Source organism: Ursus arctos, unplaced genomic scaffold, assembly GCF_023065955.2.
Source record: "Ursus arctos isolate Adak ecotype North America unplaced genomic scaffold, UrsArc2.0 scaffold_31, whole genome shotgun sequence".
Lineage (NCBI taxonomy): Eukaryota > Metazoa > Chordata > Mammalia > Carnivora > Ursidae > Ursus > Ursus arctos.
Genome location: NW_026622997.1, coordinates 5,220,212 through 5,242,443, shown reverse-complemented (window position 1 = coordinate 5,242,443; position 22,232 = coordinate 5,220,212). Strand labels below are relative to the sequence as shown.

General features: G+C 44.8%; 1 protein-coding gene across 4 annotated transcripts; it reads right to left on the bottom strand.

The window, feature by feature from the left end:
• Window positions 1-1,793: 1,793 nt before the first annotated feature.
• Window positions 1,794-21,702, bottom strand: IRF4 (interferon regulatory factor 4). 4 transcript variants are annotated; one of them, XM_048225812.2, is made up of 9 exons: window positions 21,608-21,702; window positions 19,984-20,255; window positions 18,540-18,726; window positions 17,608-17,696; window positions 16,753-16,894; window positions 13,843-13,950; window positions 11,063-11,416; window positions 7,758-7,870; window positions 1,794-5,813 (listed from the first exon to the last, which is right to left on the bottom strand). In XM_048225812.2, the coding sequence occupies exons 2-9, from the start codon at window positions 20,197-20,199 to the stop codon at window positions 5,670-5,672; spliced, it is 1,353 nt and encodes a 450-aa protein (XP_048081769.1). In that variant the 5' UTR covers window positions 20,200-20,255; window positions 21,608-21,702; the 3' UTR covers window positions 1,794-5,669. The 4 variants fall into 4 exon arrangements, with proteins under 4 accessions (XP_048081769.1, XP_026367141.1, XP_048081770.1 ...); XM_026511356.4 differs by having other exon boundaries at window positions 16,753-16,897; window positions 21,608-21,687; XM_048225813.2 differs by lacking the exon at window positions 13,843-13,950 and having other exon boundaries at window positions 16,753-16,897; window positions 21,608-21,687.
• Between the last annotated feature and the right edge of the window lie 530 nt (window positions 21,703-22,232).

Genomic DNA, 22,232 nt, shown 5'->3' with positions numbered 1-22,232 from the left:
GAGAAAACTGTGTTAGCCAGGTGACCAGGTAGCAGCAGCAGAAGTCCTCTGGGAGAGAGAAGAGAGGTGCCCTGGAGTGTGAAATCAGAACAGGAGATGGCAAGAAAGAAAGAGGTTTCAGATGCGTTTGCTGATTTTCTTCCAGATAAAGATTGCTATGGAAACCTGACTCAGAAGGAGAGGGAGAGCAAAGGCAAGGGAAATTATATTTGCTGGAATGATTCTCTTTAAAGCCACCATCATGCCTAAGCCTATGAAAAAAAGGGAAAGAACTGAGAATTGTAATTCACCTGAAGTAGTGAAACAGCAGCTTTTAAAGATAATAAAATGTTCGTAATTTGAACTACACAGATTCCAAACTTTGGAACAGTCACTCAGGGACAGGGACAAAATGAACTTTACAACTGATTATGGCAGACAAATGGTCTAAACAAAGATGGCAGAGAAAATACCTAAAGACAGCCCCCTGCTGCGACATACTGTCAGCCTAGCAGGAGCAGGGGTCGGCCACCAAAGGGTACCTACAGCACCCTATAATTCATAACTCTCCACGAATTCAGAAGATATCTATCTGCCCGAGTTAATTTGGGTATAGACCGTCCGAGGAAAAAATGAGATATTATGACACCTGAGTGTCTTTCCAGAGAGACGATGTGGACCTTGATGATGTTTTTCTGGCATCAATAAACACTATCAGTGCACTTTATGTAAAAGTATTTATTTGTCAAAGTAATATTTGCTTTAAGGAAACTGAACCCAATACAGTCAAACTGACACCGTGTGTAAAGAAAGGCTTGTAAACATTGGTACCTGAGGGAGTGTGAAATTACTTAAACTAGTTCAAGGGCTCAAAATCTCTTTGAAATTCTTTTTAGACATAAAGAGTTGATACACTATTTGAAAAACTTTGCTTATCTCTACTGACTCAAGTTCATCCATACTTGAGTAGTCGGAGCCCCAAAAAGCAGTACAGTAGTTTATACTCCCACTGGCTCTATTTGGTTACCACTTAAAAAATTCAAAATTAGGGGCGCCTGGGTGGCTCAGTTGTTAAGCGTCTGCCTTCGGCTCAGGGTGTGGTCCCAGCCTTCTGAGATCGAACCCCACATCAGGCTGGGAGCCTGCTTCTTCCTCTCCCGCTCCCCCTGCTTGCGTTCCCTCTCTCGCTGGCTGTCTCTCTCTCTGTCAAATAAATAAATAAAAGCTTTTAAAAAAATTCAAAATTATTCTAAGCTAAAATTCTGGGGCTCCTAGACACAGATTACAAACATTTTTGACAGTTCCACGAAATCTTTGGCTGCAAGGGTTTTAACGCCCCAAGCTGCAGCCCTGTCCTTCTAGCGTTCCCACTAGACTTGTAAGCAGTTGATAGGCTCTTTTACTACACAGAGTTTTATGTTATATTTCACATTCCGGATGCTGGTTAACCTACATCCCCTCCTCTTAAACAACAACAACAAAGAAGCTATGAATATAAAAGGAAACATTAACAACCTCCTTGGGTCTACTAGACCTTTTAAAACACACAAGGGAGAAGAAGGAAAGGATTGTTCAATACTCTCCTTAGATGTGTTTCCGTGAGCTGGAGAAACTGCCCTGTGCTGGGACAAGTTTTGCTATTTTTTTAAAAAACCAGCAGAGCCCTTTGAGATCTGATTTTACGGACGCATATGACAACCAGGAAGGAAGCCGGCTGCCGAAGCAGCCTCTCTGAAAGTACACAACGGAAGGAGGAAGTATTTTAAAAGCTATCAAGATGAGTGTTTAATAACACACACACGGCTCATAACAGATTGCTTTTTTAAAAAGTCTTTATTTAACAACTACATAAAATAGCAGATTATCACGAATATCAATCTGCTTTCAAAAGCAATTTACACCAAAATTCATGACATTATTACGTACAATCATTTTCCAAGGAAGGATCTGCCTAGTTCTCTAGACACCCTTGCCTGCGAGGCCGAGCAGCAAGATGGAACCAGCGTAGCTCTGGATTGAAGTCAAGGGAGCTGCTTAGTCCTGGCCACTTATACAGACGGGGTGCGGGGAAATGAATTCCACTACCCATTAGGTTTCTTCCATTTCAGAGTTGAAAGCAAAACATGAGTTTATATTAGAGGGGGATTAGCCTGCTGGACTTTCTGTTTTGTCCACATCCCATCTTTCCTTTCCTTCACTTCAACTACACTTCACCTACGTGCTTTCCTAAAAGCAGTGAAAATAAATACCGGGAAAATCAACCTTCACTGCATTAGTGGGACCAGCTTTTTGACACTAGTAAACAAGAGATGGATGAGACCCACCTACATCGACATGGATCAGTCTCAAAGATGGAGCTATGAGAAAAGTAGGCTGCAGAACAATGCGTTCTGGCAGGACAGCCCTAAAGCAACAGTTAAATAGATGCCAGTCGGCTAGAAACTAGGGAGATAAATAGTAAAAATGTAAACTTTAAGGAAGATCGCCACTTCCAGAAAAACATTTACCTGTGGAGAAAGGGCAGAAATGTGATCAAAGAGGAACAAAAGGGGGGTTGACCTAAAAAAATATTTGCTAGAAAAAAAATTGATGTTCCCTGGTACAGCCAACACAGGAGCAAGGCTTCTCTTAGGATGCATGTCCACCTGTTGCTCAGCCTTTCGGGCAAAGACCCACGCCAGACCCTGCACCAAGACTCCCAGAGTTGGAACAACTCTGGAGTTTATACACAGTGACGTGCAAAGAAAACCTTGCTCATACCCTAGGACAGCGTATGCCTTTTTCTAAACACAAACCTGGGCATATCTGTGCTTTGGTGATAACCATGGTGTCGTGTTGCTCATTCCATGCAGGGTTTCCAAGTTCATCTCCCAAAGGAGCAGTGTCTTCCTAGCTCAAAGGCAATAGTCTTGCTGGGTTCTCTATAGGGCGACTAACTGTCCTGTTTCGCCTGGGACTGAGGGGGTTCCAAGGTTTGAGTTTTAAATGGGTTGGTCACCTGGTCCTTTACAGTGTTCCAGAAGACATCTACTGCCCACTGTTTTATTAAATCCAAAAAACAAGAAACAAGCCATTAGAACATGCACCTGGGAGACAACACAATTTTTTAACCTTGCCATCTGAAGCTTTTTAACATAGTAAATGCCTAAACTCTTCTACAGTGTCTCCCATTGAGAACAAAATAAATTCTACTTTATCAAGTCAAGGAATGAGGCAATCATTCATTTTCAAAGTCCTGAGACAGCTGTCAGGATTCTTTACCCAGATTATTTCATAATTCATTCAATAGCACACAGTCTGGATTCCTCCAAAAAAAAAAAAAAAGTCAAAGTAGATGGGTCTAAAGATGAGGAAGGGGAAAGCAGCCCTAGCCAAGAGTATTTTCCAGAAAATGTTAACTCCAGTGTTCAAGCAGCTTAATATTAAAAAAGAAAGAAGAAAGAAAGAAAAGAATTTGCAACAGCAATAGAAATCAAGCATCTGCTTTGAGAATTCAGAAGACACGGCACCCCTGGGACTGACACCAGAGAACTTCTCTGAAGCGCTGGCGTGGGGTTAAATATTCTGCAGGGAAGAGGGCCACATACACTGGGGCCTGTGTCACAGTCATTCCTAATTTTGTTTGCAATTCCCCCTTAGGATAATATACCCTAAAATACTTTGCATCTATAAGATGTATAAATTACTGCAATTCACAAAATATAATCTGCTGTCCATGCATATTCACTTTGAGCGGCTGATGAAATTCCTTAAACTCTGCCATGGACTGCATGATGGAGTTCTACAACGACAATGCCTCTAAAAAGAGTGAGGTAAATCTGTATTGTTGGGTTAAAAGAGCACTGCATAAAGCTGGCGGCAAGATGATCCTATGAGGTTTTTTTGAGCTGACGTATACCTATAGAGAAGTGAAGTGGATTGGAAGAAGAAGTCACACTCTTCCTGTGGATATTTCAAGGAGCAGGATTTGGGCTGGGAAAAAGAAAGGGAACGTTGCTGCATTTTTGCCTGTCTATATTGTTTACATTTTCTGTAGTTAATATGTTCTGTTATCATTAAAAACTCCTTGGGGTTCCATGGGTGGCTCAGTCAGTTAAGTGTCTGCCTTCGGCTCAGGTCATGATCCTGGGTCCTGGGATCGAGACCCGCATTGGTCTCCCTGCTCAGTGGGGAATCTGCTTCTCCCTCTGCCGCTCCTCCCTGCTTGTGCGTTTACTCTCTCTCTCTCCTTTGCTCTCTCTCTTTCTCTCAAGTAAATAAATAAAATCCTTAAAAAAACACTCCTTTTAAAAGTTAAAAAAATGACATTCCAATGCTTCATTGCTTACTAAACTGGATAAAGGCTATATATAATCTGTCTAATGCAAGGGATACAGTTTCTTGGATGAATTAAAAAATATAGATTAGAATAAGAGTGGCATATATTTGAGAACTACTAAGTCTTTTGCTGAGCCTAAAAGTAATAGCAGTTTTTTTTTGTAGTATGATAAAAATATCAGTTGCCAGCATCAGTCCAAACATCTGTACTTTTCCAAAACAATCAACAAGGAAGTGATCAGGTTTACTTAAGCAAGTGGAGATCTCTGTGATTCTATAAAAAGATGTATTTGGAGAAAGCCCAGTAATTTTAAGGCCCTGTCAAACCATATTGGCATGAGGAAGCATATAATATACAAAATAAGCAAAAACAGCCCACTGAGTCTGCAGTTATGCAATCAGTGAAATCCTGTCATCATCTTTCCTAACAGAGTTCACCACATTGAAAAGCATCGGCTCCTCCTCCTTAGTGTTGTCATGGATAACTCACTGGTAGCCAAACAAAACAAACAGGGTAAGAGGGGAAATGTCACCGAGTTTCAAAAATATATCTTTAGTACTTGGATTGTTGATCTTTTTTAAGAAAATGTTTTAGCAGTAATTTCTACAGAACGAGAGACAAAAAGGCAGACAAAAAATATCTTAAGCAGTCATTACAAGATTGTAGGACGGACAAAAATATACTAATCAAGAGTAGCCCTAATGCTCTTTGGTTCCAGAAAATACCAACTGGCTTCCAAGGGCACCCATGGAGAGAGAGCAAATGGGGAGCAGTGCGAGACAGGGCAGGGAAGTCCGTGCAGGGTGAGACCCAGGCCACGTGGGGTGATCAGCTACCCCAAAGCTGGAGGCACTGTGGTCCAACCTCAGTCAAAGATTCTAAGAGCAAGCATTTTCTGCAAGAGCAACATCTTCTGTGTACGTTAATACATTTCTTTTGTGGGCAAAGTCACCTCAAATTTAGATATTATTTCCCTGAGAAATAGTACACCATTTATGTGCTTGTATCCCTCTAGTTAGTGGTCAATACCGAAACACAAGTTTTCTCAGTTTTCAAGCAAGAAAGAATCCACATCCAATTAAAGATAGCATTTAAGTAAATGTAAACACACGCTTTGGTCAATTTTCACAGTAATTATCAAAGATGGCGGTCTACGGAAGACCCTGAAAACTGTCCTTCCTTTTGGAATAAGCTCATCTGTCAATTAGATGGAGCTGGTTTTTTTACACTCATTCTTGCTGAGATTATCCTCAAGTGTTGAACTGAAGCCCCAATTTCCAAGTTTCTCAAAAGAAAAAGAGGGAGTTCAATCAGCTGTTCCTGTCGGAGGCAGATATTTACAATGAAATAAAATCACTCGTCTTGACAGTTTTCATTCTTGAATGGAGGAGTGGCGAATAGATCTGTGATAATCCTCTGGACTGCTAATGTGTTCAGGTAAGTCATAGCCCCTCAGGAAGTGTCCACTGTTCTGCTGAGCAAAATAATACAGTTGTCTGGCTAGCAGAGGTTCGACCTTTAATAAGAGATTTTGAAAAGATGTTATTGAAATGTTCTTTTTAACATCTTGTAATTGGCTCATCATTAAATAACTCAGTATCTGAAGATATAGTAAAGTTCAATCCCAAGTTAGGTGCTACATAAATCAAAACTTTCTGATGACGTAATTTTTTGTTAGCCCCTTACATACACCAACCTATAAACAGACTCCACTTGATTCTGAGTGTTACTATAGTTCAAGTCAAAAGTGGTACTTTTACATTAATAGCCGCTCAAAAGGTATGTTTCACTAAGCATAAACAAATCAGGTACAATGACCAACTTAAAAGGAAGTTTGAGGTGATCCATGAAGTTTGAGGTAACTCAGAATAATTTAGGCCAATGAATTTTTCCACAGCCACAGTCTGACCGGGATGAGGATGTCCGTCCTGAACAATGTACCATTCCTGGGTGACCTGGATAACTTGTATATTTCTAAGATAGTGGAACAAGGAAGGAGCAGAAGCTAAACAAACAACAACACTGTTATTATGGGGAAAGAGAGGTTAATTGACCTCAGATTCATCTAGTTTGGCTATTTATGTGGTTCGTATTCAATAAAAAAATTCAGCTTTCAGAATTTCCTGAATTTATAGCTTGTAAGAAAAGTGAATACTTTGCGAATCAATTCTGCTATTAAATTGAGCATTTAAGTTATTTGATATATAGAAACTTAAGCCTAATTCATATGAAACACCTGAAATAAATTAAATCCATAATAAAAACGAGTAGGAACTCCTGCGTGTACACATACCCATTTTTCTTTTCCATCCCAGACAACTCAATTCCAGGGACCCTTGCTTGAGGAACATAGTTGCCTAACTCAGAGGAGAGCTAGCGCACCAAAAAAACCCTTAAAATCAGACTAATGCAGGAGTTTTTCACCAACTTTTGAAACATTATTTATCAATACCAAGTTTATTTAGTTATTTAACAATCCTAGGTGTTAACAAGATAACAAATATTATATCAATTACTGGAGAGAATTCATGAAAAAGCTCTAGAGTCTTTTGGTTGGTTCATTTTTGATTTTACAATCAAGAGGGGGGACTGCGTGTTTAAAATTAGGTAGTGTTTTATTTTGGTTGTCAATAAAAAAACTATGAGAACTAAAATATGACTTGAAAGTTTCTATTATTGATTATATATATATATATATATATTTTTTTTTTTTTTTACCTGTTACTGCTTTTGTCTGGGCCTATTAATAACTCTCAAAGGTATGTAGCTATGTAAGGTTTTCAAATTCAAAATCTTGGGTATTCAAAACTCTTTTTTGTGGCAAATTTATTCCAAATGTTATCTCAATAAAATTTTCATGAAAAAGATGTTTACGTGCCACAGTTGACCCTATTTAAACCCCTGCTAAAGAACACTGATCTACTTAAATTCCTTGACAGAGTTAGCCTCCTCCAAGTAACACGTGACCCTTGGTTTCCATTAGTTAAATAATTTCTAAAAATCCAGAAATAAAAGAGGATTTGGGAAAAATCTGAGGGGACTGCAAAATACATAAGTCAATGGACAGCTTCCCATTGGGAAAAGCCTCCCCATCAAATGAAGGTCAGCTAGACAGCATTTTAAAAGCAATATTAAATATGGAGAATTTTAAAGGGCAACTTTTATCACTAGTCTTTTTAAATCCTTATAAAATGGGAATAGGACAATGTCTTGATTGATACACAAGATGGGATGAATGAAGCCCATGGTTGCAGGTTTGTGATGAGTAGACCTCTAGGGTTGGGAAAAACATGTGGGTCCCTGGGCTGTGCTTCCTGCACCATTCACTGGGCCATGCTTCCTTCCTCATGATTTTCCTGTCATATGACATATACTTTTCATTTGAGACTTTTCTAACTGGGACCCTGCCCTTGATGAAAAACAGGGAAACTCAATCATTTGAATGTGACTAAATACTCACGTGAGCAGTGATGAGCTTCCTTTGCCTCTGAGGATCTGGAAACTCTTCTCCGAAGCACAGAGTTACCTGGAATCTTGGCAGGGGACGGCCATGGTGAGCAAAAGCTTGCAGCTCTGGAAAAGCCCCATAAGCGGGGAAAAAAACCAACCCTGATCAGAAACCATCACTAAACACGCCATGTTAAAGCAGGAAGCAAAAGCTCACTGTTGATTTGGAAAACTAAAATAGGAGTGTGTATTCTTTATTTCTCTACGTGGGGTTCTTAATTCTTAGACCCTAGATATAGAATTGCATGTACGTGTTCATGGGTGCACTTCTCCTGAGAGGGCTCCAGGTTTCACTTGATTCTCTTTTTTAATTATTATTTTATTTATTTGTTTGAGAGAGAGGGAGAGAATGGGAGACAAAGCTTGAGTAGGGAGAGGGAGAGGGAGAAGCAGGCTCCCCACTGAGCTAGTAGCCTGACACAAGGCTCGATCCCGGGACCCAAGGTGAAGGCAGATGCTTAACCAACTGAGCCACCCAGGCACCCCTCGCTTGATTCTTTAAGGGAAATATGTCCTGCAGATTAAGAAACCTTGCTTTGCAGCATTAGACCCTTAAGAGTGCAAAGGGTAGCAGAAAGGAGTGAAAGATGAAGAAAAAGGAAAAGAAATGTAGCCACATTGAGGCAAAAGAATAATTTATACAAAGAAGAAATTTCATTTAAAAAATCAAAATTTTCTGATTACTTAAAAATGTCATCTCAAAACTGCTGAGTCTTCATAATCCAATGTCTGTGCCAATCAGGACGTCTCCATGATTCAGGCATCGCTGAAAATGCTTTACTGTTGTCTTGGAGATGAGCACCAGTTATGGGCAGCCGTGTCCTACTTGGCACTAAACCTCAACTATGGGACTTTGAGCTGACTTCTTGCCCACCTTCTGGGACAGATATTGATTTGAAATGAAACACTAGGTGTCCCCACTTTTGTGGTTGCGTATATCCTGAAGGCTCCACTCCTACCCTAAGGATGCAGAACAAAGACTGTTGGAAAGACACATGTGTAATCCCTGACATCGCTCCATGTCCCATTACCCATATTCGAGATGACTCTTAAGCCTCTAGCTGCTCTTATTCTTTCCTTTCCACTAGAGTTGAACGTCGTGTCCGCAAAAGAAACACACACGGCTGCTGCTACAACTTCTGCAGAACGGTATGCACACGCATCTTGATCAGATATGCACCTTGGGCTTTGCCTTTAGGGGCTGTCCCTAGTAGTTTGCAAATCCTGAATGGGGAGATATCAAAGATCTTCACTGTTCTCTTCAACTGAAGAAAAGTTTCTAACTAACTCACTGGACTGTTAGACTTCCTGCTTTTTTTTTTTCTTCTTCCAGAATTCAAATCAAACCTAACTGACTTAGTCAGAATGTGTACAAGGCGTTCACACTGCCGAGGCCTGAGACAACACCTACACAAGCCAGTCAGAGTGGCGAGCTGGCACAATTCTCTGAAGAAGTCGTGTCTCAAATGCTTGATAACATGAGAATATTCTGTGGGAATCCTCGATTGTGCAGAAGCTGGTCTACACCGCTGCAGTGTTCAAGTTCACAGGTTCCTCCTTGAACCTCAGTGAATACTTCAAGATAAGCGGTTGCAGTGAGCAAAAAGCACAGCCTTTGGTTACAGAGGAAGAAAAAAACAACAACTTTTGCTCACAGATAAATATTAAATTCTAGGCAAGTGAATTCACAACCTGCAGGTGTTCATAGCTGGGCATCATGCTTTTCTGCTTCTTGCCTGTATCCAGCTCTCAGTGACTGTGACTCAAAGTGTAACTTACAGCCTACTTAGAATGGTAGGATTCGAACTTCCTAAAAGATATGTGGTGAGAGAAACTCACAGAAGCACGTGTCATTCCCCTGGGATTCCTTAACCAAAGTCCTAGTCCTGTGGCTTCTGAATCCAAAGAGACCAAGATTCACAGTCTCTGAGGAGATCCAACCCCAATCCCCCATGGGCTCTTTCAGACTCTTTAGCAGACATAAGAGGTGCAGACAAGATACCCCGCAGTAGCTCCTGACTCTTCCTTGGGTGCCCACCATGATTACCATGCTGGACCCCAGGATGGACAGAACAGTCATGGCACAGATTTGGAGGCAGTTCTGCAGCTCAGAGGGAGGGAGGGGTGTTGAGACCCACATGGCTTTCTCACCCTAGTGCTGCCTTGGGGAACCAGAGGCTCAGTTCTCCCTCCTCCTCTTGTCACACCTTTTAGTCAAGGGTTAGGCATCTAGGGACATATTTGTTTGGAGGCACCAAAGAGAATTTGGATGAGCCTACTCAATTTGGGCAACTTAAACCCAAAAGGCTAAGCAAGTGTCAACAGTGTCAAAGTACACAGATGCTTCATATTTTTATGTTAAATAAATTGAATCGGGAAGCATATTTAGGGAAAGGAGAGGCACATGAGAATCCAAAGACATAGGGTGTTTCTGAAGGGGCGCTTGTAAAAGAATAGCTTAAGGATACGTTACAGAATAAGGTTCAGAAAGAGTTGGCAGTTAGCTGACAGAACAACTTTTTCCCTCCAAAAGAGGAATCATCAATATAGAGAGCTACACGAATGTTCTGGATGAAGCTTCAACAATAACGTGGCCAGTGGTTTCACAAAAGCCAGTCTGGGGCTAATTGAATTGTCATGAAATCAAAACTAGAAAAACGAAACTCACTGGTTTTAGAAAATACTATGTGAAACACGAATATCACAGAGATAACTCATAGCCTTCTCATAATTTCCCCCTTTGCAAAATCAGTTCCACATACTCTATCCCTGATCCCACCTGCTGGAGGCCATCTGCATAGAAGTAACACGTCTCATAACCAAGAACGTTAACAATACACTTCTAACCTTTACGATTTTCCTAGGAACCTTAAAAAAGCTGAAACATCAGCAGCCGTGCTTGCTGAGATCATACTGCCAATAAAGTGTGAACCTTATCAGTGTGACTATTTGTTGAATACCAGAATCTCAAGATATCAGCCTGAACCACAATCCCCTTGAGCAATCTCTCTCCTCTTCACACCCCTTTGGTGATGCAGAGGAGCACGTGGTAGAGGCAGAGGTGAGATGAACAACAGGAACCTATTCTCAGATCCTGCCGGGTGGGCTCAGGGGCTAATAGAAGGAAGATCTCTGTCTGGGTTGGGAGTGACTTTCTGCTTGGACCACTGTGGAAGCCATAGTGTCACCCCCTCCATTCTGTCTCTTAGGCTTACAGGTGTGGGATGCTCCATTCTAACAGATAATTGGGTATGTTACCTGCTAAAAATTGCTGTGTGTCAAAGAGCTTGCAGGTCTGGTCCCTCTCCAGTTTATTGGGCCGGTCACTGCACAGTGCCAGGGGCCCATCCCAGTAGATTCTGCTCTGGCACAGTCTTTTGGCATAAAGCCCGTCGGGGGCCATCCAGAGGACCACACCCCTTTCCAGGTGGCTCAGAAGTTTCTCGATGTTTTTCCTCTGGCCATTGTCCTCTGGGTATGGGAAAAGGACCTGGTCCAGGTTACTGGCATCATAAGTGTGCCCGTGGGAGATCCGACAGCCTTCTGGGCTGGACGTGGTCAGCTCTTTCACCAAGATCTCCCGGTAGTACAAACAGATGTGGAGTCGACAGTCTGTAAACACAGAGATTTCAAGGTCAGCGCTAAGGGACCAAGGAGCATTGGAAACCCATCAGGATGCCAAACTATTCAACCAGAACATGTGTATTTGGTGGGACACTGGTGTCCCAGGATACTCCATAAAAAATAGAAAGTTCCAGGGTCAAGGAAGTGTAGGAAATGCTGCATACCCTCCTCTCCCTCCTGGAGTCACAGACAGTAAGAGATATTAAGGAAATCCTGCAAGAAATCTATTTAATGTTGTCTAACAGCATTTTCCAAATTTGTGCGACCATAGATTTTTTTTGTGTTGGGGGATTACAGCTTACATTAGTTTTCTGCACAACAGATTTGACTTGTATTAGAGAGCACCGCTGGTTAAGAACTTTCTGTGTCATTATTTTGGTGATGATGAATGCAGCGATGACAACAATTGTGTCTAAAATACTAAGTCATGTTCCACTGAACAAAATGCATCTTTAAGCACAGCAATCAGTTTTGATTTTGAAGGAAGTAAACCCTAGTTTAATTTCTACTAGCAAAAAGAATATAATAGTGTTTCAAAAACTAAACAAAAATGTTTACATCGGAAACTGCCCTAAACAATGAATAAGATGTCACTTACACAAATAAACACACACACACACACACACACACACACACACACACACGTCCACATTGAAGTTTCAGCAAAGATAAACACTAAGCCGTTTTAGCAGTGGTGATCTCTGGGTGGTAAGAATGTGATGTTTTATTTTCCAAGTTTGCTCTTCCGACTGTCACGTTATTTTTTATGCTGTGTATGTATGCGTTACTTGTATAATAAAGTTAATTCATGTGGAAAGAAAAGAATCAATGAAAAAAAATGTTCTAAGGCCAAAGTCCCACTAGGCTTTCAAAATCTGCCTTGAAAATAACTGTGCTTTCTAAAACATTTAACGAGATGAGTTCACTTTTGAAATTTTTCTTCAGAATAGGACCCACAAATTAAAAGGACAAAGCTAGGTTTGCAAAGGGGCCCTTAACTGAACTGCAAAAGAGCTCCATGTACAGGCCATAGCCATCCATCCATAATGGTATTTACAAATTAATGGGGACTGCGGTTCTCCCAACAAATGGGCTCAAGGTTGATAATTAATCTGCACTATGCATACTAAAAAAAGAAATCCACAAAACCCTCTTATTCCTCAATGGCAGGTTTTGAGGCTTAAACAGCCCACATCACTGTCCCGATTCTGCACGTCAATTTCTCCACTAGTGCGGACTAGTGGAGAGCGAGCTCAGACAGTACACCTTGATGACAGTGAGTGTTGGCCATTTGAGGTGACTTGCAGGACAGGCTTCATTTCACTTAATGTCATCAGAAATCACGAGATCACAGGGACATAAATAGTTGTTTATTCCCTACTTTTTCGTGCTTCAGAGAAGGGTTAGGAAGTTTCTTAAAAAAAGCACAAGGCTTTCTGTTCAGAAACATCTCCCCTCCGTCATTTAGGAGCATCTAAGAAGAAAGGCAGCAAAGCCTCATCCAGAACTTCAGAACCGAAAAGAAATAAATGGTGACCCTGGAAACAAGAAAGGTGCCCACAACTCTCTGAAATCTTGAGAATTTACTTTATACTTTCTATAATTGATTTTTTAAAAGCCCAAGGGGCAAGGTGAGAATTCTGAGGCTTAAGCTATTTATTCTTAATGTAATTATAAATCCCATTTTCAAACAACCCAAAATACTATCTAAAAAATAGATACATGCACACCACATATGCTTAGTAAACCTTGCGATGCCTTCCTTAAACAGGTTAAGATCTTTGAGCTTGCAAGGATTCTTTTAGAAATGAAACTTTAAAAATCAGCTCTAATCCAAATTTTTTGCAACACCTATCAAATTTCAGAGGAAGACTGACCGCAAGGCTCACTACTTTTACGCATATGAATGTGATAAAGAGAAAGGAGCCAGAACTGCTGTCCCCAGGATGCCAGAGAGGAAGACCTAGTTGTGGCTAAACCTGGAAGGATGATCAGCTTTTCAAAAGAGAAACCCTTGTGTATTTTTCTAAGAAATTATACTACATTGTGAGAATGTTGGCTGAAGGGGGGTCCTTGGTATATAAAGCTGAGGTGTTTGCATATTCCTGGAAACTCAGATAGATGTCGATGGAAACCTTAAAATGACTCAATTCAAACCAGCATTTAGAATTGGCATCAGAATTAAAAGTTGGCTTCTTAGTGCTAAATATTCTAAAGATGTCTTCATTCACTGAGGTTGGGAGTCAGACGTGTCCATATCCACTCTAGTCCCCAGATGGAAGAAAGCCAGTGCCCATGGGCTGTGCTCAGGGATACCCCCAGCCTCCCCAATCAAACAGACCCAAAGGCAAGAGTGGAGCCACAGCAGAAGCCAGCCTCCTGTGGGGGCCTCTAGAAGGGAACACTGCACTCACCTGAGAGCGCCAAGGCTTCAGCAGACCTTATGCTTGGCTCTATGGGGATTCCAGGGGCCTGGGACTCAGGCGGGGCACAAGCATAAAAGGTTCCTGTCACCTGGCAACCTGCATTTGTAAATAAGAATCAGATGATGTCTAAACAGTGTCTGTCCAACGACGCATGGGAAGGTCTCCTCTCCCTGGGATGTGGCCACTCAGCCCCTGAAGGGTGCACCAACCCCGGGAGGGAGGGGCCAAGGGCGCTCTAGAACTGACCAGTGGCATTCTCAAGGGAAAAAGACAAGCTGAATTCCAATCAGAAAAAATAGGATCGAAAGAGGAAGGAGCCTTTTCATAGCTTTGGAAGAAAACTTGGAATAGTCCCTCTATAATTTTTTCTTTCTTTCTTTTTTTTTTTTTTTTTTTTTAAAGATTTTATTTATTTATTTAACAGAGACAGAGACAGCCAGTGAGAGAGGGAACACAAGCAGGGGAGTGGGAGAGGAAGAAGCAGGCTCATAGCAGAGGAGCCTGATGTGGGGCTCGAACCCAGAACGCTGGGATCACGCCCTGAGCCGAAGGCAGACGCTTAACCGCTGTGCCACCCAGGCGCCCCTATAATTTTTTCTTTCTTATTTTAACTTAGTTAACTCCTTAAACACCGCACATAATTACCATTGTGTGTGCGTGTGTGTGTGTGTGTGTGTGTGTGTGTGCGTGTGTGTGTGTGTGTGTGTATAGTAGGAATATTTAAGATCTACTCTCTTAGCAGCTTTTAATACAATAGAGTGTAGCTAACTACAGTCACCATATTGTACTTTAGATCCTCAGAACTTACTCATCTTATCATTGGAAGTTTGTATCCTTTGAGCAACATCCCTCCGTAATCACCCTGATAAACAGGATAACTTCGGCTCAGGGAGATTTATCCTCGTTCACATAGCATGTTCACAGTAGAGCTGTGAGCTCAGGTCTACCTGAGTTCCGATGCCAAAGGGCCCAGTTAAAAACTTCCAAATTGTTTAGTCCACATTTCTCTAGCTTTCTATTTCTGGCTTCGGGAAGAAAATTGAACCATGTGTCTTGGCAGCGTAATAGCTGTGGGTCACATTAAACAGTAATAGAGAAAGACTGTGTACTAGAACTTAATTTAATGTCAGTTATGCTTCAAAATACGTCTACCTATTCCATGTGTCTGTACAGTTTGAAGCATCGCCTTGTTACTAAGGTTCTTAGTTCAATAGAGCCTGATGCTTTAGACAAAAGTCTGATATCAGAAACCAGTTTAATGTTAGCTAACTCTTCCACTATGGAATGGAAAGTAACCTTTGCTGCAAATCACTCTTGAAAAGCTAATAAAATCAAATTCTGAGCTTTTTTGTAAACATGCCATTAAATACAAATTTTAAATGATGGTACACTTTGTCAATCCTTTAAAGCCAAAAGTGACCTGAACATGACTGGAAAAAGGGGAACTGACCAAATTGTGACGAACCAAATATTCCTAGAACATACAGAAGGATCTGAGTCTTGACCCATCTCAGGATGTCTATTTAAATGTCTAACTCAAAAGTCCTAGCAGCTTGTGTTTTGCTGTTTTCAATACACGGTGTGAAGTTTTCTCTGCACGTAGCTAATGAGTGCTTCCACTGAGTAATCTCATTTTGATGTCTGGGAAACTCCTGTGGGGATGGGACCCCATCTAATCAAGAGTGAACAAAGCTCTTTAGACCCCAACACCAGCACTACTCACCTTATGGAGACTATTTTCTTTTCTTAGTATTTATTCATTCCATTCTTACTATCACTCCTGATCCCAAAAATTACTATGATAAGCACACTATCGTGTTTTCTTTTCTAAGTAAACTCTTCCCCCAGTGCGGGGCTCAAACTCACAACCCCGAGATCCAGAGTTGTTGCATGCTCTACCAACTAAGCCAGCCAGGTGCCCCCTGGGCACACTATTGCTAAAAAGAAATATACTAGCTCAATAATCTCCTGATGTTCCTGTAGACGGAAGGCGTCGGCACAGCTACAGTATGCCCGTTTTCCAGATGTATAGAAAGAAACGGACCAGTGAGGTTACTGGCCCTGTCAACCTTAAGGGATAATCCAGGAGGGAAGACTGACAAAATCTATTATTATTCAGGGAGGATGAAAAATATTAACCTATCAAACAAATAATTTAAAAAACTATAGCCAACCACTTTGACATCTGAGATCCTCTCTCTTAAATGAAAGAGGAGCTCTGAGGTTGAGCTCCAGCCCCCCCACTTTCACTGGGTAACTTTGGGCATTACTTACATTCTGTGAGTTTGCCTCAAAAGGGGGGGGCAGTTTTTAGTTGACTGGGATGGATCTCTCTGATGTTTATTTTATTATTTTTATTTATTTACTTATTTTGAGATTAGTGTCCCACCTCTAATTTCTGTGATGTTTATTTTTTATTTTTTTGAAGATTTTATTTATTTACTTGAGAGAGAGAGAGCATGAGCAGAGGGATGCAGAAGGAGAGGGAAAAGCAGACTCCCCACTGAGTAGGGGGCCTGATTCTCAATCCCAGGACCCTGGGGAATCCCTGGGGGATCCCAGGGATCATGACTCCAGCCAAAGGCAGACGCTTAACCAACCGCCTGAGCCACCCAGGCGCCCCTTTCTGTGATGTTTAAATAAGATCTCATATAGGGCAGTTCCCAGCACAGGTCCTGGCAAGAGTAGGCCAGGTGTCAGTACACCCTGGAGTCCTTCCCCTGAAGACCCTCACTCTCTCCTTCACTGCACGTGAGGTCTTCCCCAGCGGCTCTGAGAAGGGGAAAGACCTGGGGTACTGCCCGGAAGGACAGATCAAGAGAGACCAGGGCCCTCTGGCCAGGTCTGCTCTGCGGGCTGAGCCACAGCCCTAAAAACCAGCCCCAGCACACTCCTTACCATTTTCACAAGCCGGGCCTTGCCAGTGATGGCTGCGAGACCCAAACGTCACGGGACACTGATACGGGATTTCTGGGAGGGGCTGATCAGGGACGTACTCCCTCCAGCTTCGGTCGTGGGACGGCATCATGTAGTTATGAACCTGCTAAAGGGACATGAGGGAGCAGCTGAGATGAAAGGCGATCAGCTCCGAAGCTCAGTTGGTTGGCACCGGGAAGGGGGGACAGATTCTTTTATAGTCAGACTCCTCACAGAATCTCTTATTTGGCTGACAGCCAAATCATTTTATCATCTCAAAAGACTTTGGAGTGAACAGCTCATCGCACTAGGTGGAAAGTAGCCGTAAAGACTCAAAAGGCACAATGAAGACAGTGTTACAAAGTAATGACTTGTGTAAAACTTCATCATATGGTTAAACCTGGCACCAAAAGTACTGCAGGGAAATTTGCCTTCTTTTACCCACCAAAGTGAATAAAACAGAGCTGTGATTCACATCAGAAAAGTCTGAAGAGATCAGCTGCCCTGTGGTTTCACATGATAAAGCACAACTTCCAAAATTTTCGTCTTGCACAAAAGATCTGCTCCCCGGGTTTTTGAATCAGTGGCAGAAGTCCAGGCTAGCAGGCAGACGCAGCCACCTCTCCCCGCCCTAAAACCAACACTGATCGTACCACCAGGTAGAAAGTGAGACGTTCATCCAATGATTGGGGATTTGCTTTGGCCGATTGACTAAGAACAAAAACAAAGTACTGCTGTTTTTGTTTATATTTTTCCTGCTATGTGGGACTAGCTGGCTCACGTGGCCTCACCCAGACCCAGCCTCCCTTTCTAGAAGCCCTGTGCCCTCCACCATACCTGAGCTGGGAGTGAGGTATAAGGAGCCGTCATGGTATAGGGATGGCTCATGGTCATCTGCGGGTCCTCCAGGGTGAGCTGCTTTGCTCCTGTGTGTTTGGACAAAAGGCAAATGGCAAAGTGTGAAAAAAGGAACTGTCATAACTAAAAGTGAAATCTTAAAAAAATACCTGAGAGTTTAATTCCTAGAATGCATAACAGTGTTGACAAATAAGGCCCTTCTTCAGCAATTCCAGTGGGCAATTACTTGTTCAGGCCACTAAGCTGATTTCTACAGGGTCTGACTTGTGTAGGGCAGGTAGAGAAGGAGATGAAATGCTGTGTGTGAGCACGTTGTCACATAAAGGGCCCCACCAGCGAGATGTTCCACAAGTGAAGTCATCTGTATGGTTTGTTTAAAATGAAGATTCTTGGGCTCTACTCTGACACCCTGGTCAGAAACTTGGAGAGGGAAGGTCTGAATTTCAATAAGCATCCAGCTGACCACGGTATACTCCAAAAGTTGACATTTTTATTACTATAAACAGTAACAATATACGGGTATATGTATGCTTCCTTTCGACAGAATGATTAATTATGAAACACTGATAAGTAAAGATAAAGCTCTAAACGAGTTTTCCGTATTTTGTTTGAAAAATTTGGCCCATATCTTACACCAACAGAACTAACTGAAAAACACGTGCACACACAGGCATGGGCATACACCTGCAGGTAGAGAGCTGGAGTCTGAGAAATTGTCCTACACCAATACCACAAGAATTTCAACTGACGACCCTGAGAACTTGGGCAAAGAGCCCGTTGGGCTCAAACATGAGGCAGGAGGAAGGCAGGCTATAAAAACAAGAAAAGAAAAATAGACCCTCAGAATGAAATTAAAGCCTTACAAGTGTCAGGCAGCCTCTATTCTGTGACCCCACCCCAGGAAGTCCCACCTTTTTTTGCACCCTCAGGAACAATCCTGTATACTTTGTAGGGGTCTGAGATGTCCAGCTGGCTCCTCTCCACCAGTTCCTCAAAATCGTTGCTCTTGTTCAAAGCACATCGCAAACGGGTCTTCCAGGTAGGAGGGTCTGGCTTATCTATGCCTTCTCGGAACTTTCCTTTAAATAGTGCCCAAGCCTTGTGGGAAAGAAGAGGGGGGATAAAAGTTAAAATACAGGTCTTTTAAAAAAAGAACCTGAGGATCGTATTTCTAAAGGAAAGAATGATGCTCACGTGCCTCAGATTTATACCGTTGCTCAAAACATGGGACAGAAAGACACCACGTCTCCTCTAGGTAAAATACTCTCCACCTTGGGCTCTGTCTTTGCTGAACTGAAGACAAATGGTTTGCGCATTCTCTAGGTATTTATGAGAGGTGGGTAAGATGTGGAGGGTCCCTGGAAAGGGGCCCTAATGACCCCTTCCCCTCACAGTGTCTGAAGTGAGTTCCACTGGAACTAGGGGTGAGCTGCTACCCATAGAGTACATCTGAATGGTCAGATAGTCTGAGAGCAAATTCCAGAGGAAGTCCCCTTTGCCTGTTCTGCCTGCCGGTGGTGGGTCTGGGTCCTAATGCACAGTTCACTGGGTAAACTGCTGTAGGAGAAAACAGTCATCACACACACACACACACACACACACACACACACACACACAGACCTAGAGAAAAATGTCTAGAGAGAGACTTGGAAAGAGAGAATCAGACAGAAACAGGGATAGAGAAAAACACATATGGAAGGACCAAAGAGAGCTAGAAAGATAGAGAGCCCAAAAGAGATTGAACTAAAGAAAAAATAAATAAATATCCAGAGAGAAAGACCTCCAGAGAAAAACAGCAAAATAGAGGAAGATAGAGGTAGTGAGAGAGGAAAACAGAGACAGACTCAAGCACACCTAAGTGTGCTCACAGAAAAGAAACAGGGAGACAAAGAGAGACACATGTTGATCAAAGAAGGCACGGAAGTAGCCAGAGGTACAGAAAGAGGCTCGGATGGAGACAGAGGAACCCACATCAATGCAAACAGGGACACTCAAGTCAGCGCTGCTGTCCCTGGGCTGAGCCCCCGGACATTCCATTCCCTGCTGCTGGAGCCATCTGACTCCCTAGGTACTGCTCATGCCACACGCTCAGGATTGGTACCTGGTCCCCCGTTTCTAAAACCACTACAAAGGCTGAAACCTCTCTCCTTCTCCCCCAGCTTCTGCGGATTGCCACCTGATGCTCCCGGACCGGCCGCCCTGCGGGGCTCATCTCCTTCCCGCGTGGCCCCCTTTCCTCCGAGCACCGTCAGGCGAGGACTGGGATTGCCGCGGAGTCTGGCTTAGGGATCCACCAGGCTCTCTGGGGCCTTCCCTCCACCCCCCCCTTGGTTGGGCCCCCCTCATGCTAGTAACCTTGAAGAGGGCGGCGTCCTCCTCGCGGTTGTAGTCCTGCTTGCCCGCGTGCTTCCAGGGGATGCGGAAGATGCTCTTCTCCTCGTTCTCCCACACCAGCCCTGGGTACTTGCCGCTGTCGATCTGGTCGATCAGCCACTGGCGGAGTTTCCCGTTGCCGCAGCTCACGGAGCTCATGCCGAACTCCCCGCCGCGGCCGCTGCCTTCCAGGTTCATGCCCGGCGCGCCGACTGCCGCCCTCTCGCACCCGGGATCCGCCTCCTGCACTCACTCTGCGCGGCAGAGAGGAGGACCGGCCTTTAGCCTCCGCGGCACAGCGCCCGGAGCACCCTTCTCCAGCCCTCTGATAATGACCACGAGGCCCTGGAGTCGCCGAGGCAGCTAGGAGCGCTCTGTCAACGTCGGTGTCGCCAGAGGCCCCTGAGAGACAGCACCTTCTCAGCGGGCCCGGTCTCATCCCCTTTGCACGCCCGGCCCTCAGCCTCCAGAGCGTGCCTCCCGCGGCGTTCATCCTCCTACCCCACCGTCTGGACTCTCCGTTCTTGTTACGCACCCCACGGGCCAAACGCTGCCCAGGCACCGCAGCTCTCGCCTCTGCGCACACCGCGAAATCCAGCCGCCACCACTCTTTGGCACCGTTGGCGTGCTCACTCCTAGCTCCCGCTCTTCCTTGCCCATTCCCAAACCCCGGCCAGCCCATTTCTCCCTTCACTGTCAGCTACCACTCTTGCCCACTCCCCCATTCTCACTCCTTTAGTGGGCCCGGCGCGCCAAGAATCTCGCACGTGGGGACGAACGCCTGCGGTCTGGACGTTCCAGGTGCTCAGCAACGGCATCTCCTGCCCCGGCCTTCTCCTCCCACACCTGCACTCTCTGCCCCAGAGAATCCCTGAGCCTTCGCAGCTAGCGAGGATTAAGGGGGCCCCGGGAGCAACGCGCGGAGGCGACCTGGCCCAAGGCGAGGTGCGCCGCCAAATAGCGGGAGATTCTGGCGCGCAGAGCATCGGCGGGACCCCGGAGGCCCACGAGAGAGAGCGAAGGCGGGGAGGGTGCCAGGAGGGTTCTCAGAGGGCACGGGGTTGAGGCAGCAGAGCGCGGGGCCCCAAGTGGCCCAAATTTGGAGCTCCTCGTCCACCACCAGTCCGGGAGCAACTCGCGGGAGGCCAAGGTGAGTTTGGGCCCTTAAGGGCCGCAGGATAAGGAGCCTCGGATTGAAGCGTCTGGAGTAAGAGGCTGTCCTCCCTCAGGAAAGCCTGCCGTCCCGTGTAGGTCCTTTCGATGGCCCCGCCTTGGCCACTCTTGGGGACCCTGACAGCCTCTCCATTCCACCCCGTCCAGCGCGTGGCCTCCCCCGGGCCTGGGCGGAGCCGAACCACAGAGTGGCGAGGGCAATGCTTGGGCATTGTCCTGGCTGACCCTCCACAGAGCCCACGCAAACGTCCCGGGGCCCAGAGCAGACTAGTGGGAGTCGGGGCTCCTTCAAGGGGCATGCTCCCTCTCGGGTCCTAAGCTGGGGTCCCCTGCGCTGCTCTCCAGAGGGACCCCGGGGACCTCTAGTCTCGCACTCCCTGTTCTCTGTTGAGCCAGCCTCACATCCGTTCTCCTTCCCGACCCCAAGCCTTACCTCGCCCCCAACTCGGAGCTGAGGGCAGCGGTGGGTCCCAAGTTCAACTGGTGAAACTAAGTATCAGAGGTGAGAAAGAGGAACTTATAAAGCTTAAAAGCCCGCTGGGGCGGAGCCTGGGGCGGGGCTGGGCGGGTACGAAAGTGCCTGCCGGGTTGGGGCGAGGGGGGCGCTGTGAGCGGAGACTGGGGCACCGCGGGAGAGTCCCAGGGCCAAGACTGGAAGGAGCGTGTGTTGGGAGGGGGGTGGGGGGGTCCTGAGCCGCCAGGCTTGGGACCCTAGCGCCCGCTGCGATCCACCCCGCGTTGCGCAGGGCTAGCGCACCTCGAGTCGGGCGTGCGCGGCCTGGGGAACCCTAATGTGGGGAGGTTTCCTGCAAAGGGCGAGGCGCGAAATGGGGACCTCGCCTCAGCGCCAGGTCCTGCGGGAGGCCGGTTGATAAAAACTAATAACAGCTAAACAATTGCGATGTGGTTAGGACGGGAAGTGGGGGCGTGTAGGAGGGGGAATCTGGAGTGAAGGGGACTTCACTTGAAGAGCATGTAACCAAAAACGGAGGAATTGTCCGCATCGTAGAATTGTGGGTGGGTGGTGGGCACCCTTGGAATCGCAGCTATTGCTGAAA

Coding starts and splice junctions, on each gene's coding strand:
- IRF4 (XM_026511356.4), bottom strand. CDS start 20,199: ATGAACCTGGAAGGCAGCGGCCGCGGCGGGGAGTTCGGCATGAGCTCC. Junction 7,871..11,062: donor CACACAGCAATTTTTAGCAG/GTAACATACCCA, acceptor GGGCTTTTCCAG/AGCTGCAAGCTTTTGCTCAC. Junction 5,814..7,757: donor GGAAGCTCATCACTGCTCAC/GTGAGTATTTAG, acceptor CTCTTATTAAAG/GTCGAACCTCTGCTAGCCAG.